The sequence below is a fragment of the Oratosquilla oratoria genome, chromosome 35 (genome assembly GCF_046742065.1).
Source record: "Oratosquilla oratoria isolate Oo_2021 chromosome 35, ASM4674206v1, whole genome shotgun sequence".
Classification (NCBI taxonomy): Eukaryota; Metazoa; Arthropoda; class Malacostraca; order Stomatopoda; family Squillidae; genus Oratosquilla; species Oratosquilla oratoria.
Window position 1 is genome coordinate 25,307,935 of NC_134811.1, and position 14,557 is coordinate 25,322,491.

At 38.3% G+C, this 14,557-nt stretch overlaps 1 protein-coding gene across 2 annotated transcripts in view; it reads right to left on the reverse strand.

Annotated features, from left to right (window-relative positions):
• Positions 1-1,480: 1,480 nt before the first annotated feature.
• LOC143018604 (uncharacterized) overlaps positions 1,481-14,557 on the reverse strand; it is a 39,522-nt gene continuing 26,445 nt past the window's right edge. Inside the window, exons 4-6 of one of the 2 annotated variants that reach the window (XM_076174109.1) lie at positions 5,155-5,260; positions 4,303-4,428; positions 1,481-4,137 (exon numbers count right to left, since the gene is read on the reverse strand). In XM_076174109.1, the coding sequence (XP_076030224.1) occupies positions 3,102-4,137; positions 4,303-4,428; positions 5,155-5,260 (1,268 nt within the window). In that variant the 3' untranslated portion in view covers positions 1,481-3,101. The remainder of the gene's footprint in view (positions 4,138-4,302; positions 4,429-5,154; positions 5,261-14,557) is intronic. The other variant, XM_076174110.1, reaches the window with a different exon arrangement.

The following is a 14,557-nucleotide window of genomic DNA, read 5'->3' on the forward strand; positions in this document are numbered from 1 at the left end:
TTTAAATTAATTCCTTTGTAGGAGCCATGATAATGATACATACCTGAGGGAAATGAAGAAAACCAGTGTGAAAAAATGCAAGGTCCTGAAGAAGGGGGTTACTTGTAAATCCTCTTCCTATGGCAGTGTAGTAGTGACTGGCTGGGTTCTCCCTCACATTCTACTTCATTGGCCCAGTGTGACAGCAGGGTGTTGCCAGATACATTCTATCTATATAATTCCACTTCAGAAAATGCCCTCCTATTTTTTCATAAATATGATACTGCAAGTAGGCACTGCATACTTTTGATGAGTACTGTATATACACACACACACACTATATATACATATTCATATACATATATACATTATATATATATGTATTCATATACACACATATAAATATATACCCGGTATATACACTAAACCTTCTACTATCGTGCATAATTGGTGCCACTATAGCCTTGCAATAGCCAAAAAACGTGAGTCAAATTGAAGAACTTATGACGATAATTCATATAAGTGCCACAACCACAAATTTACCCCTGCTTTATCCCACCCACTCGACGTATCTCGTCGAGGAATTCATATGCAGCATCAGGAGTCTGGAAGGAATCAGCAAACCCCTCAAAATCTTCAGCATCATTCCCAAACTGATTGGATGGTCCTGGTTGATGGTCAGGCTAAACCCCAGTGTGCTGCTGTAGGATGTCAGTGATCTGGCATTGCTATAAGGAGTTGATGTGGGCATGATACTGCTCCTTGTCACCTTCCAGTGCTTTCTTAATCCAGGAACACTGCCTCACTGTTGATGGTAACATCTTGTTCAAAGAGGTTGCACATCTTCTCACCCAAGCTAGAGGGTTTCTTGATGTTGGTCATTGTGAGTCCTTCACACCTCACATCACCACCACCACCCTTCTCCTCTGCCAAATTATCTTCTTCCAAGATTTTAGCAGCCGTAACATGGGCTGGCCTAATCATTTCTAAAATGTCTTCTTCAGATGGGCCAATCATGCAATGAATCAACTTCCACCCCAAGTGATGTCACAAGGTGCGCATTACAAATTTTAAGACTGGCTAGGCAGCACGATAGTAGCCATAAGGTGCACGATAGATATTTGAGCAGCTTTTAATGCATACCTGATAGCAGTAAAGCATGCTAGTGAAACCCACTATAGCAGAGGGTTGAGTGTATTTGTATATATATGTACTTGTATATAGATATATGTATATATATATATATATATATATATATATATATATATATATATATATATATATATATATATACACACACACACACACACATATACACATACTGGTATATATATATGTGTACCAGGGAATCACTCTAACAGTGATATCATACAGCCAGAAAGTTTATCAATTTATATATATATATATATATAATATATATATATATATATATATACATACATACATAATATATATATATATATATATACATATACACATACTTATATATGCACACACACATATATATACACACATGCATACATATATATGTATGTGTGTGTGTACACATATATGCATGTATACACACATACATACACATAAAACACACACATACACACACATCCATATGTGTTCATGTGATATGACAGACAGAGAATAATATTCATGAAGTATTTCAATATACATATTGGTATCCTGATACAACATTTTATCTTCTATTGCAACTACTTGCAGTGCTATGACAAAATGTGTCAAGCTAGGCATTTGTTTACTTTTATCACATTAACACCCTTTACCTTGGTCTTGTGTCTACATCAGTAGGTTAGTTTATTAACCAGATACACTTCACTTCACAAATGTGTGACCTAGTTATTTTCAAAATCTTTTGAAACACTCATTACTCACAAGCATAGTAATAAAGTTATATATTCCACAGATTTAACAGAATATTTTATTCCTCTAACTAGTTTTTGTTTACTATGATAATGATTGCTAGCAAAATGTACTAAATATATCTATGTAAATCACTGCTTTTCTATTAACAAAAATGGAAAAGATCATTTACTAAGCCTGGGAGTTCTATGAACTATATATCTATTTTCTCACTTTGAGGTGATATAGTGTGTTGATCAACAGCTGCAGCCTATCATTCATTCTACAATAGCTAAATGAATGACGGAATGATTGACCTATTCAAGGAAACAATTTGATAACTTCTACTTGGCCTAATCAATGACATGGTGGACTGATACATAACTGGACATTTTTAAATCATGCCAATTCTGACTAATGATGATTTATATGATAACTAATGCTAATGGATTTAATGTGATAAAAATTTACTGAATAACAACAATGAATGAGTAATGAATATATAAATATCTAAGTAGTGTTACAGGTACTTGTATGTAAGATCATTTCTTTATACACATCAAATTCTAAAACTAGAAGACAGTCACTGATAACACCGCTTCTACCTAGTGACACTATTCATCAATAATTATTGAAAATTATTCAACAACATTCAACCAGGACTGCCACTATTGCAGAAGCTGAAGCGGCATTTTGACAGTTCTAGACTAGAAAAAAATGCCATAACTTTTAGGCAAGTCACAATACCTGCTAGACAAGGCAAAGAAGTTTAGTAGCACTAAGGCAAAACTTTAGTGCAGGCCATCTATAGGTGTCCACATAACAGGAAAGACATGAGACACTTATTTTGATCCACTCTGTTCAATCACTGGTTATTCAAACACTTCATTATGCACATCCACTGTAGATCATAGAACATCTACAATACATCCAAAACTGAGATGTAAGAAGCAGTTATGAAGGTCACAGTTCTATTACTGTATTGTAGCATGGACATAACAACACTGGAGAACCTCCAGAATAAAGTGCTGTGTTTTGAAAAAGGTAAACAAAGTCAGTCAAAGGGAACTTATCCTCCAGTAGTTTCATCCCAAAGTGGATGTGCTGACCTTGACATGCAGTCAGATCTCTTTCTGAAAATCAAACTAAACCTAAAAGAAAATGACAAATTTCTCATAAAGATTCCATTATAGCCTTAACCACACTACTTCCTAGGAAACCCTGCATTAACTTCAAAGGCAAGTTTTTCATTTGTCTTTCCCTAAACCATTTCATTCTATGACTGTGAGCTCTGATAAGGTGCCATCTCCTGTATCCACTAGGGTTCCTTCCTCCATAGTCACTCCTAACAATACACCCTGGCCAGGTAGTAGGCCATCCCCTCCTTGCCCAATGGATCCACAATTGCCTTGACCTATGCTTGGTGTTACTATAGAAGTTGCTGTAGTGGCCTTTACTGGGGAGGAGTTTATCAAAGCAGGTAAGGAGGCTGGAGATTTTACTTGACCAATTTTGTTCCTGACTGTCCGTGTGATAAGTGATGATGTATTTTTGTGAATTGATTTCATGGTATTTAGAGAAGTAGCTGGAAGAGCAACAGAAATGGTGGATGAGGTAACAGCTAATGACTGCGAGGGTTTGTTCTGTAGCTGTAGCAATTTACTTAGTTCCAACTGGTGTACACCATCAGCTCGCAGTTGTAAAATACCTGTTTTACTTTCTTCTGTAGCTGTATCTTGGCCATTTTCGGGTTTGAGACGAGCAGTGACCTTCCCCTCGATAGGTTGTGACAGTAAAAGCTGACCATTTGGCAAAGCTTTTAAAGCAATTTTTCCTCCACCTACGCCAATTAGTTCTGAGAGATTGATGCTTGAAATTGTTGTCGTTGTCGTCCCATTGTTCTTTGATACGACAGTCCCACCTTTAACAAAGTGGCCATTGGTATTTGAAGAATTACTTGAAGGGGCATTCAAACTACCAGGATTGGTCCCCAATGTTTCAGTTGTAGTTACAATACTAGTGACTTTATTTTGATTTGTAATAGAATTGGTTGCTACAGGGGCTGCTTGGATACCTGATATAAGACTTGATACTGCGGAGGTTGTAGTTGGTGGTGGAGGTGAAGATGTTTGGTTAGTTGTGACTTGAGCAAGGTTGAGCTGATTTGCAGGAACCTGTAAAACTTCACCAACAGTGGTGGTGACAGTTGTCATAGTTTCCTTTTGGTGTGTATGAGTACAATGGTTTTTGAGGCCTTGGTTGGTACAGTAGCTTTTCCCACAATAGCACCGAAAAGGCTTCCTTACCCTGAAATCAGAAAATTCAATAATCTTCATCTACTATTTTTTTCATTCATTATCATTTGAATATCAACTTTCATGCAGACTACATGTTAGTGCTACACATACTTTAATCACCAAATATAAATATACAAAAATTTAAATTAAATTTTTTTTGTGCATGTGTACTTACTTGCTATCCTTCTTATGAGCATTTTTTGCATGATATTTGATTCCATTGACATTTTTGTAACGCTTACGGCAGCCAAAAACTGGACACACATAAGGCTTCTCTTCACTGCTGCCACTGTTCTGCACCCTTCAAGAATAAGCACATGTTCAAATTATCATGAGTAAAGATTTCTGTCACAGATTCCCTTTTCTGTTCCCAGGTAACCCTCCTAAAATGCAAGGTGGTCCTACAAGATGGAGAGTGGAGCTACCCATTTTCAAAACTTTCATCATGAGGTGCAGATTTAAGAGATTGACATTTATATTTGAATATTCATTATCTCCATATTCCTGTCAATCACACTAGAACTTATATGTCAACATTACAAAAAGTGAACAATATTAGTGAGTTAGATGCAAGTTATGTATATGTTCATGGCAAGAGATTTTTTGAAAATAACAACTATTATACACAGTAAAAATTGGAGACATCAAAATATATTGGACAACACAAATTTAATTTTTAGTTTGGTCCCTGAAGATAAAAATTTTGTATTTACTGGCTTTTCTTCATGAAAAACTATTTTTTCCATTAGTATTTAGTATGGCTCTACTGCATCAACTATCCCAATGTATTGATTATAAATAAATTGAATAAACACATGTTTATCTATTGTTATTTAATGTTTACTTGACAATGGAATGGATCAATGGCTCAATAGAAGCATTCATCTGGGGGAAAATCATTGTCTGGGAATCATTAAAAAATTGTCTCATTAATTTATAAATCCCATTACCAGTTTCCTACAGTGTGAAGGATTACAAGCTTCAATTACCTATGATAACTGAAGGTTACTTGTAGTTGTTTACTTACTTGCTGGCTAATTTTATGATAAGTTCTGCGGGAATTTCTTCCTGTGTCGTCCATGAATCATTACTGTCCTCATTGTCACTTACAGCCATATCCTCAGCATCACTCACTATTGGGTCAAAGTCACATTATAAGTTATCTGTCTGTAAATAATGAGATACAAAATATATATCCATCCAGGGATGGTGAATCCTACTGTTATCACAAAGATAGCTGCCAGCATCAACATCAGTAATATTAGTTGGCCATTGGATAAACCATATGATAATAATAATGTTGCCCCAAATTTCATGGACTGGACTTCTGCAGCCACACAGTGGCCAACAATGGTTTTTGGGCCCTTCCACAGATCTCTCTGGGAAGAAACTTAGGAATGTTGTTCTTGTGTGAATGTTTCTATGTCATCAGTTGAAAGTCACATCAGACATTGAAGAGTATAGAATTGGGCAATGCTACCAGAATGGCTGGGGACTTGGATCAATACAGGACTCAGAAATGACAGACTAGAACTCTCATGAAGACAGATAAGGAGAGGTATGTCAAGAGAATCACTGAAGGTGCCCATAGCCATTTTAATGCAAATGGCCACAGGCCTATTTAACAAGCCATGAAGAAACTACACTCCAAATCTGTGACTCAGAGGAGCACAGTCTGACCAGCTAGTATCTGGCATGAAGGGGTGTGGCTCCTTTGCAGAGTATTTTGAGCAGTTGCTCATGAGTGATCCTCCAAGTGGACAGCTTTCCTTTGCTGGTGTTTGGGTGGTGATTGCTGATCCACCAATATATGAATCTCCATCCATTATGACAGAGGTCAAAGAGGCTGTGAGTATGCTGAAGGGCATAAAGGCAGCTGGCATCTGTAACATCAGTGTGGAGTTGCTGAAAGCTAGATGTGAGACCATGATTTGTGAGTTGGATACAGTGCTGTCTGGCAGTCTAGTAACAATCCTTCTAACTGGAAAATAGAACTAGTCATCTCAATCTGGAAGGGGGGATGAGACTGGCAGGACTGCATTAATTACTGCTCAATGTGCCAGGTATGGTGCTAGCCCATTTGTTGCTGATACAAGTTCATGCCAGGTAAATCAACAGGTAATCAGATCCTAGTGCTCCATGTTCTTGTGGAGTGCCAACCTGAGCTTCAACAGAGGTTTCTTAAAACAAATGTTGATCTCAAGAAGGCATGTGACTTGGTGCATCATGGGGTGCTCAGGGATCTTCTGCAGATCCATGGCATTCCTGTGAAAATTACTGACTTGATGTCTGACTGATACTCTGGGACAGAGTGCTGTAAGATATGGAGGAGGCATATCCAGCTTCTTTCCTGTCAATTCAAGAATGATGGAAGAGTGTTTCTTCATCCCAACTGCATGGACTGGGTATTGGACAGTTATTAATCAATGTCACAGCAGTGCATCTATTGACAACACTAAAGCCACTGACTTTATCTTCGCTGATGATGCTGTCCTTCTGTTAGAGTTGCAGATCCTGGTTGCAACCCTTGAACTGATGTGCAGGGAGGTGAGACCACTTGGACTTCAGGTCTCCTGGACTAAGACCAAGGTCAAGGCATTTAGGGGCTTCCTGGATGATACAGTTCAGTCTGTCCATGCATGTGGCAAAAATACTGAGGTCTTCAAAAGCTTCACATACAGTGCTTTGGTAGTGTAGTGCAAAACAGTGATGGGTCATGTCAGGAAGTCCTTCAAAGGATTGGCATTGTCCATGGTGTTATAGACTTACTCAACCAGAGTTTATATGGCATTATCAATGTTCATGCAGGAAAACTAAGACCTGAATCTTCATGTCATTTGTGCTCCCTGTTTTGCTGTATGGCTATGAAACATGGACATTGAATGCTGACTTGAAGAAGCATCGTGATGTCTTTGGTAACAAGTGAATTGGGAGAATCATGGGGTATTGCTGTTATGACTTTGAATCAAACCAGAGACTTCTGTGAGATCAAGTCTGCACCTGTTACCAGCATAATTCATGAATATCAATTCCTGCTATATGGACATGACATGCTTCCCTGATGTTGATCTCACAAGATTGTCTCCACAAGAGACAACCCTTGATGGAGGAGACAAAGGGGATGTCTACAGAACTTATTGCTGGAGTAAATTGAGTGAACCTGTTGAGAGTTGTTTGGAGTGAGAAGGATGGTTACATGGGATCTTGCTAAGAGAAACTGTGGGGACTGGTGATGGAATGAGTGAAGCAATGCCCCTGGCAAATACTAACCAACTGATAATGAGAAAAGTTCACCTTCAGGTATGTAAATGCTAGAAATTGAAAGGAAGACACCAAGAATTCCAGAGTAATTATAGACAATAAACAATCATTCAGCACAGATTAACCAGCATTAAGCAAGAAGGCTATTATTACACAGAATGCAGTGATATGGTTCACCATGGCCTTGGGTGATATGCTGATATTGTGATTGACAGCTATTATCCTTCCAGATGAGAGTTAAAAGTTCATATAAGGCCCGAACTATGAGTAATGGTGTGGTCTGACACACATATACAACTCCAACTCATTGCCCAAAAGAACAGGGTGCTGGCTTGCAGTGTTGTGATGCTTTTCTGCCCTGGGTGGTGATTAAATTCAAAACTCATGAGTTAGTAAGAGAGCTCAGTATCACTACACCACTTACAGGCAATAGCCATCTGATTAGCCCATAAATCACTCAAAGAAGAAATATTATGTTTCTGTCCGGGTATGGAGCAGTGTAAGATGTGTTTAGTGTCTCTTGTGTGATGGTTGCATCTAGGGCAGGTTGTTTCTGTGGCCTGGTCTAGTCCGAGTTAGTATTGTTTTAGTAATGGATGGAGACTTGAATGCAGTTGTGCAAATGTGGTTCCAGCCTCTCTTTGGAAAGATTCTTCTGTGGGGCCCATATATGGAAGGGCTTGATAGAGTGGGAGCTTAGGTCTATTTTGAAATGTTCACTTTGTGGTTTGAGTGTGAACATATATTTGTATGGATGGATTGTGTAATGCAGGTGGAAGGTTTTTGTAGGCTGTAGATGTCTGAGTACAGGTACTCCTCATTTAACGACCTACTCGGTTAACGGCAACTCGGAGTAACGACGGGCTTTATGACATTTGTTTAACACAAATCTCCCAAAGTTACGACGTCGTGTACGATAATTAAGTTGGCTGAGGCAAATTTGTATGATGTTATAAATGAACTTGTACGGTGGATATTAGCTGTGAGGTAAAGTGTTCTGAAGCTTAGGTCTACATTACCATCCTGCAAGCTGAAAAAACTACCTGGGGTACAGTATATACCGGTAGTGGTAAATTTTTAGTTTCGACCAAGGGCGCAATATAGCAATAGAAAATTAAAGAATATTAGGATGGTTTGGACACATGGAAAGAATGAGTGAAGAAAGACTAGTAAAGGAGGTATGGAAGGCAGATGTGGAGGGAGTGAACATGAGGGGACGTCCTAGGATGAGGTGGATGGATGGGGTGAAGGGGGCTTTGGGGAAGAGGGGAATGTCTGTTGAGGAAGGAAGGGAGAGGACGGAAGACAGAGGTGAGTGGAGAATGGTTGTATATGGATGATGTTGTGATTGCATGAGGAGGAATGGGCGGGGGGAGGGGGGTAGTATGTGTGAGTAAATTTTGACGCAGCCCGAAGGGATTTCTCCCCGTCCTCTCCTTATATGCAAGGGCGGACGGAGAGGGGGGGTCGCCGATTAAATGAAGCGGCCTTGCTGTGGATGTGCTGTGTCTTGCGACACTGCTTCTGACCCAGGGCGGTGGGCAGGGTGCAGGGATGGCCCGTCATCCAGGAGGTGCTCAGATGAGAGGGAGGGTGGGAGGGGTGTGGAGTATATTTAGGGATGAAATGGGTGGGAGTGTTTTTATGCCTTTCCCTTTTTGGCTACCTCCCTTGGAAGGGGGAAAAAGCCTTGGTATATGTATGTATGTATAATGTATCAACGTAATATGCAATTTTGTGAGCGGAAAAAAAGGTGTTAAAACAAATTTCGTAAGTAACGATGTCATGTCGGACGAATGGTACACCATGTTTGTTATGATAGATGCCGATGTCGAAGAAATGAAAGGATAAATTCGTCTAACCTAAACTAAACTAACCTAACCTGTGTTTGATAAATCATTACCTGCAAATTAAATGTCATCCGGCTCGTCCTCGTTGTCGTCGTCGTGAGAGACGTTGGCAGACGACTTCGTTCATTAGCATATTTTCTTGTAGCATGGTATTTTTTACTTTCATTTCCGCCCACAAAATTGCATGTTACATTGATACATTTTAATTTACAAGATTAATAATTAAATTTCTATTGCTATATTGCGCCCATGGTCGAAACTAAAAAAATACCTCGGTATTCAATATGGAATGTCAGCATACGTGGATTTGGTCATATACGGTCATTTCAGGAACCTAACCACCGTAAATAAACAGGTAATAAAGCTTTAATGTACTGTATAAAAGAGGGAAAATACACGAAAATAAAGATACATGTATTGCTGGACATTGTACATACAGTACATGTACGTATATGTATACACTTTCGCTTAATGACCAATTCGTTTAACGACGGCGCGCTGGTCCCAATTGTCGTCGTTAAATGAGGAGTACCTGTATTATGCTGCTGGTGTTTTTTTCTTGTGTTCAAGTGATTTTACTTGTAATATAATGGGATAGTGAGTAGGTTTTTGAGGCCTCTTGCACAGAACTGTATATAATTTTCATATGGTGTTTTATGGGGAGGACCTGACAACAATAACCCAGCACAGTAGATACAAAATTGCAGCAAAGAATATCCAAGCAAATCTGAACAAATTAGAATGGCAGCTCAAACATAGCAGAATGGAAATGTCACCCCAAAAATTAGCAGTGACATTGCTCACACCAGACACTCATGAATAAAAATAAATCACCTTATAGTGAAATTGAATAGCCAAGTTGTTCCATTGCAAAAGGAGCTGGAAATTATGGGCCTCACATTTGATACATGACTTTCAGCACACATACATCTAACAGCAAAAATCAACAAGAAAACAAACCTATTTAAATCCACTGCAAGCACTAACTTTGAACAACAGAAACTCTTATAACCATCTACAGGCAATTCATAGGAACCACTTTTGACTACACCTCCATAGCATGGTTCCCAATGACCAGTAGGACAAATACAAACAATTTAGAAACTTTACAGAATGGAACACTAAGAGTAATAACAGGATGCAACAAAACTACACTTATTGGATGCCTGCATACAGAAACCAGAATTCTCCCCACTGAACACCAAATGAGAATAACAGGAATACAACTGTATGCCAGAACCTTAAACTCCACACACCCTTCACACTACATTTCATGAGTATCACAAAAAAAGCTCCATAATTCACAAACATGCATAACAATCTACCACCTATAGTACACAAAACATCCACACAAGAACATAAGTACCCTCAGATCACTGAATGAGTTCTTCAAGACAAGCTGCCACACTCAAAACTCCAACAACAGCCCCCAGACAAAAACCCTAGAGAAAAAACCCTCCTATACCAGAGAAAAACCACATTGGCATACCTATGTTCAGGACACCATCCATCATTAGAACAGTACCAACACAGAATAGGATTGGCCTCAGGTTCAAAATGCCCCAATGCAACCATCATACAAAGGACACAACCCAAGTTATACTACAATGTCCCACACTAACGATCCTTAGGCAACAACAAAATACATCTTCCCTGGCAACAGCCCAGAGGCTACTGCCAGTTTACCAGAAGGACATTGGTCTTCTGCAAGAGAGACAAAGGGCAAAGGACTGACTAAGTGGGTCTAACTTTGGTCCCTGTATACAGATGCTTCACTGGGGTTAGCCTTGGCATATCCTACTATCACTCTCAGTGCTTTATTTTACATAGTTTGTTAGCTATGTTTTCTTGATTACTGGGAACCATATTGTAGAAGCATGTTCTTACGAACTGCTTATAGATTGTGATTAGTTTCCTTCTGCTGACCAAAACCCATGCTTGCTACTGATCTTTGTTTATTTTCTTGTTCAATCTCACTGTCATGTCCCTGATGTCTGGGCTGAAGGTTGTGTGAATATGAAAATTGAGATCTAGACATTTCAGAATGTTTTCTGGGTTCTTTTCCAAGTAAATGTTTGGAGGAGGAGATGAAAAGTGTCACAAGAAATAGGTAAATGGGGGATAAAGACTAAGGGAAGACTATCATCAACACCAATTACCATTCCCATTCCAAACACTGAGCACAACACCAAAGCTCTCACATATACAGATGACTTAACTCATTCACTTACCTTAATGAACTAAAATTATGACTGACACAAAACAGAATGTCTGGATCCCTTAGAAATCCTCAGTAACACTGCTTATCCATGACTACTATGAACCAAAGAAGCACCCACTGCTCAAATTATATGATCGACCTCTCCTACTGGACTTAAAATTTTATATCACTGGACTTCACACTCCATACACATATGACTTTCATCCTCCACACAAAAGATGAAGGCAAATAAAAAAATACACAGGGTTTGGACAATAGAAGAACTAATTACTGTGTATAAATAATTTGTAAGATCTAAACTATGTATCCACAATATGATATCCATTAATTAAGATATCAAATACATCTTAAATACAACCTTAAGGATAATAAATAGCTGCATTAGAAAAACACCAATAGAAAATCTGCACTCAGAAACACAAATCCTTCCCAAAGAACAGTACATAAGAATGATATGCACACACTTCCATGCAAGACCCCTCAAACCAACCAACCCCTCAAATTACATCACACAAAATTGGAGCATCTTGGAGGACTGAGAGGCAAACCATCAGAATGGATTAAAGACTTTTTGAAGGAAAGATACATGAGGACAGTAGTAAAAGGCAAGATGTCAAGCTGGAGAGCAGTAAGGAGTGGAGTACCACAAGGTTCAGTGCTTGCACCAATAATGTTTCTTGTCTATGTTAATGACATGATGGAAGGAACAAGCTATGCCAACATGCTTGCAGATGCAAAAATCATAAGAAGAGTGAAAAATGAGGAGGATAGAATATTGCAAAAATATCTAGATACTATTTTTGCATGGAGCCAAGAATGGGAAATGAAGTTCAATACCAAAAAATGCAAAGTACTGGAAATGGGCAATAGTGGCAAAAGACCATCCTTAAACTATTCCTTGGGAAGTGAACACATTACAAAAGCAAAAGAGGAGAAAGACTTGGGAGTGTTGATACAAGACAACCAGACATATCAGCAGGATTGTGGGAGAGATATGGACTACTGCAGAAGATTAAAGTGGGGTTCCATTATATGGATGAAGAAATTATGAAAAAACTAATTGAAATCCTGATATATCCAAGACTGGAATATGCATCAATAATATGGTCCCCACACAGAGTGAAGGATATAAGCAAGATTGAAAGAATACAAAGGGCAGCAACCAAACTGGTCCCTAGCCTGGCAGATAAACCATATGAGGAAAGACTAAAGGTACTGGTTTTGCCAATTTTGAAAGATCAAAGAGAAAGAGGTGACATGATTAGTGTCCAGGTCACTAAAGGGGATAGACTGCACTGATAGAAGAGATCTCCTGATTAAAGATGAGAGGGCTTTAAGAGGTCATCAAAGTAAATTAAGAAAGATCACATGTCGAAAGGATGTAAAGAAATAGTTTTCCATATAAATGTATAAATATTTGGAATAGCTTAGGTGATATAGCCCAAGCTCAAACAATACATGAGCTCAAATCTAAATATGATAATTGGGAATCAAAGATATAGATTAAGTTGGAACTATACATGAATTTGAGTCTCAGAATGCAAGAAAATAAGAGAATAGGAGACAGGACCCAATGAGCATTCCTCCTTTCCTGTAAACTACAATTGAGTAAATACAAACACAACCTACTAAATGCAACATAAAAACAAGTTTTACAGTATTCTACTCCAACATCTACAGCTATTTTCAAAAACCCAATATTTCCATACATATACAGATACACACAGTGATGGGATTCAGCTGATTCTTACTGGTTTGTATGAACCTGTTCTTGGAATTTCATGAACTCCACAAACTGCTTACTAAAAATTGGTTTATAGAAGCTATAATACAGCCTTAGTGATATCTGCATGCTACTGGCACTGTGAGAGAGCCTGTTGTTAAAAAAATTTAATCCCAATACTGGATACACTCTCAGATCGCAAAACAAGCACACTTGACAAAAGTTGTCCAAATTTATACTTTGCTAAATTCTCCCAGAAATCAAGCAAACTGAAACCACTCTTACAACAAGCAGGAATTTTATTGATATGCCTACATCCTGGACATCACCCTATATCAACGCAGCCTGGCAACAGAGCCCAGGTCCAGTGCTTCTACTTTTCTTGTAGGGTATTGTAAGGGCAAGTCATATATGGAGGCAATACGTACAGTCGCTCATGAGAAAAAACTATCGCCTGAATGATCACATCATGCTCTCTCAGCATGAAGATCAAGATGTCCCACAATACCACAATTTTGATTTGGCGCCTGCTCTCTCATTGTGGTTACCAGATAAAACTGTTTTTTCAAAAGTCCGATTTAATTTTTCAGGTTACTAATATAGTGTCCCATGATTGTGAATATTGTGATTCATTTAGTAGACATTTGAATAGTGAGAACTGCCATATCAATGTGATTCTGAGTGAAAACAATGGCCAAACAAATGAAAATGGCTCCTTAAGGTGTGAAGGAAGAAATGTTTGTTGTCAGGGGCCATGCATATGAGAGCAACCTGTACAGGCAAATTTTGAATGTGTTGTTTGTTTATTTATTTATTTATTTCAAAATCTGATCAAACATTAAAAAAAAAATGTTGAGATAATGATGAAACAACACATGGAAACTGGTGCCAGAGAAATCATTGAAACTATTTTTTTTAATATATGTTAAGTTTGATAAAATTACATTTTAGATCCAATATGAAGTGCCAATAAAACTGTACATGTCACACAGCACCCAATATGGGTCACCCTCATATAGAGGGCGACCCATACAAAATAAAAAATATTTTTAATATTTTCAAATCCTCAAAACACATCTATGCCCTACCTGGGAAACCTTGAGATGGATGCCACTGTCCCACCCTAGTGTGGTTATGAAAATATCATATTACATCACATTGTTTATACGTGAAATTCCGTGTATGTAACATTTGAATGTATATCTTACAATGACATTATGTTCATTCTCTGTGACATGTTATTGTACTTTTGATGTATAATTTGATGTTTGATTGGTTACAAATTAGGACAAGGGAATCATATGAGAGGTACAAAGTAAAGAGAAGAGAAGTAAAGCATAAGCTAAGGGAGGCAAAGAGGAAGGCAGATGTGAAA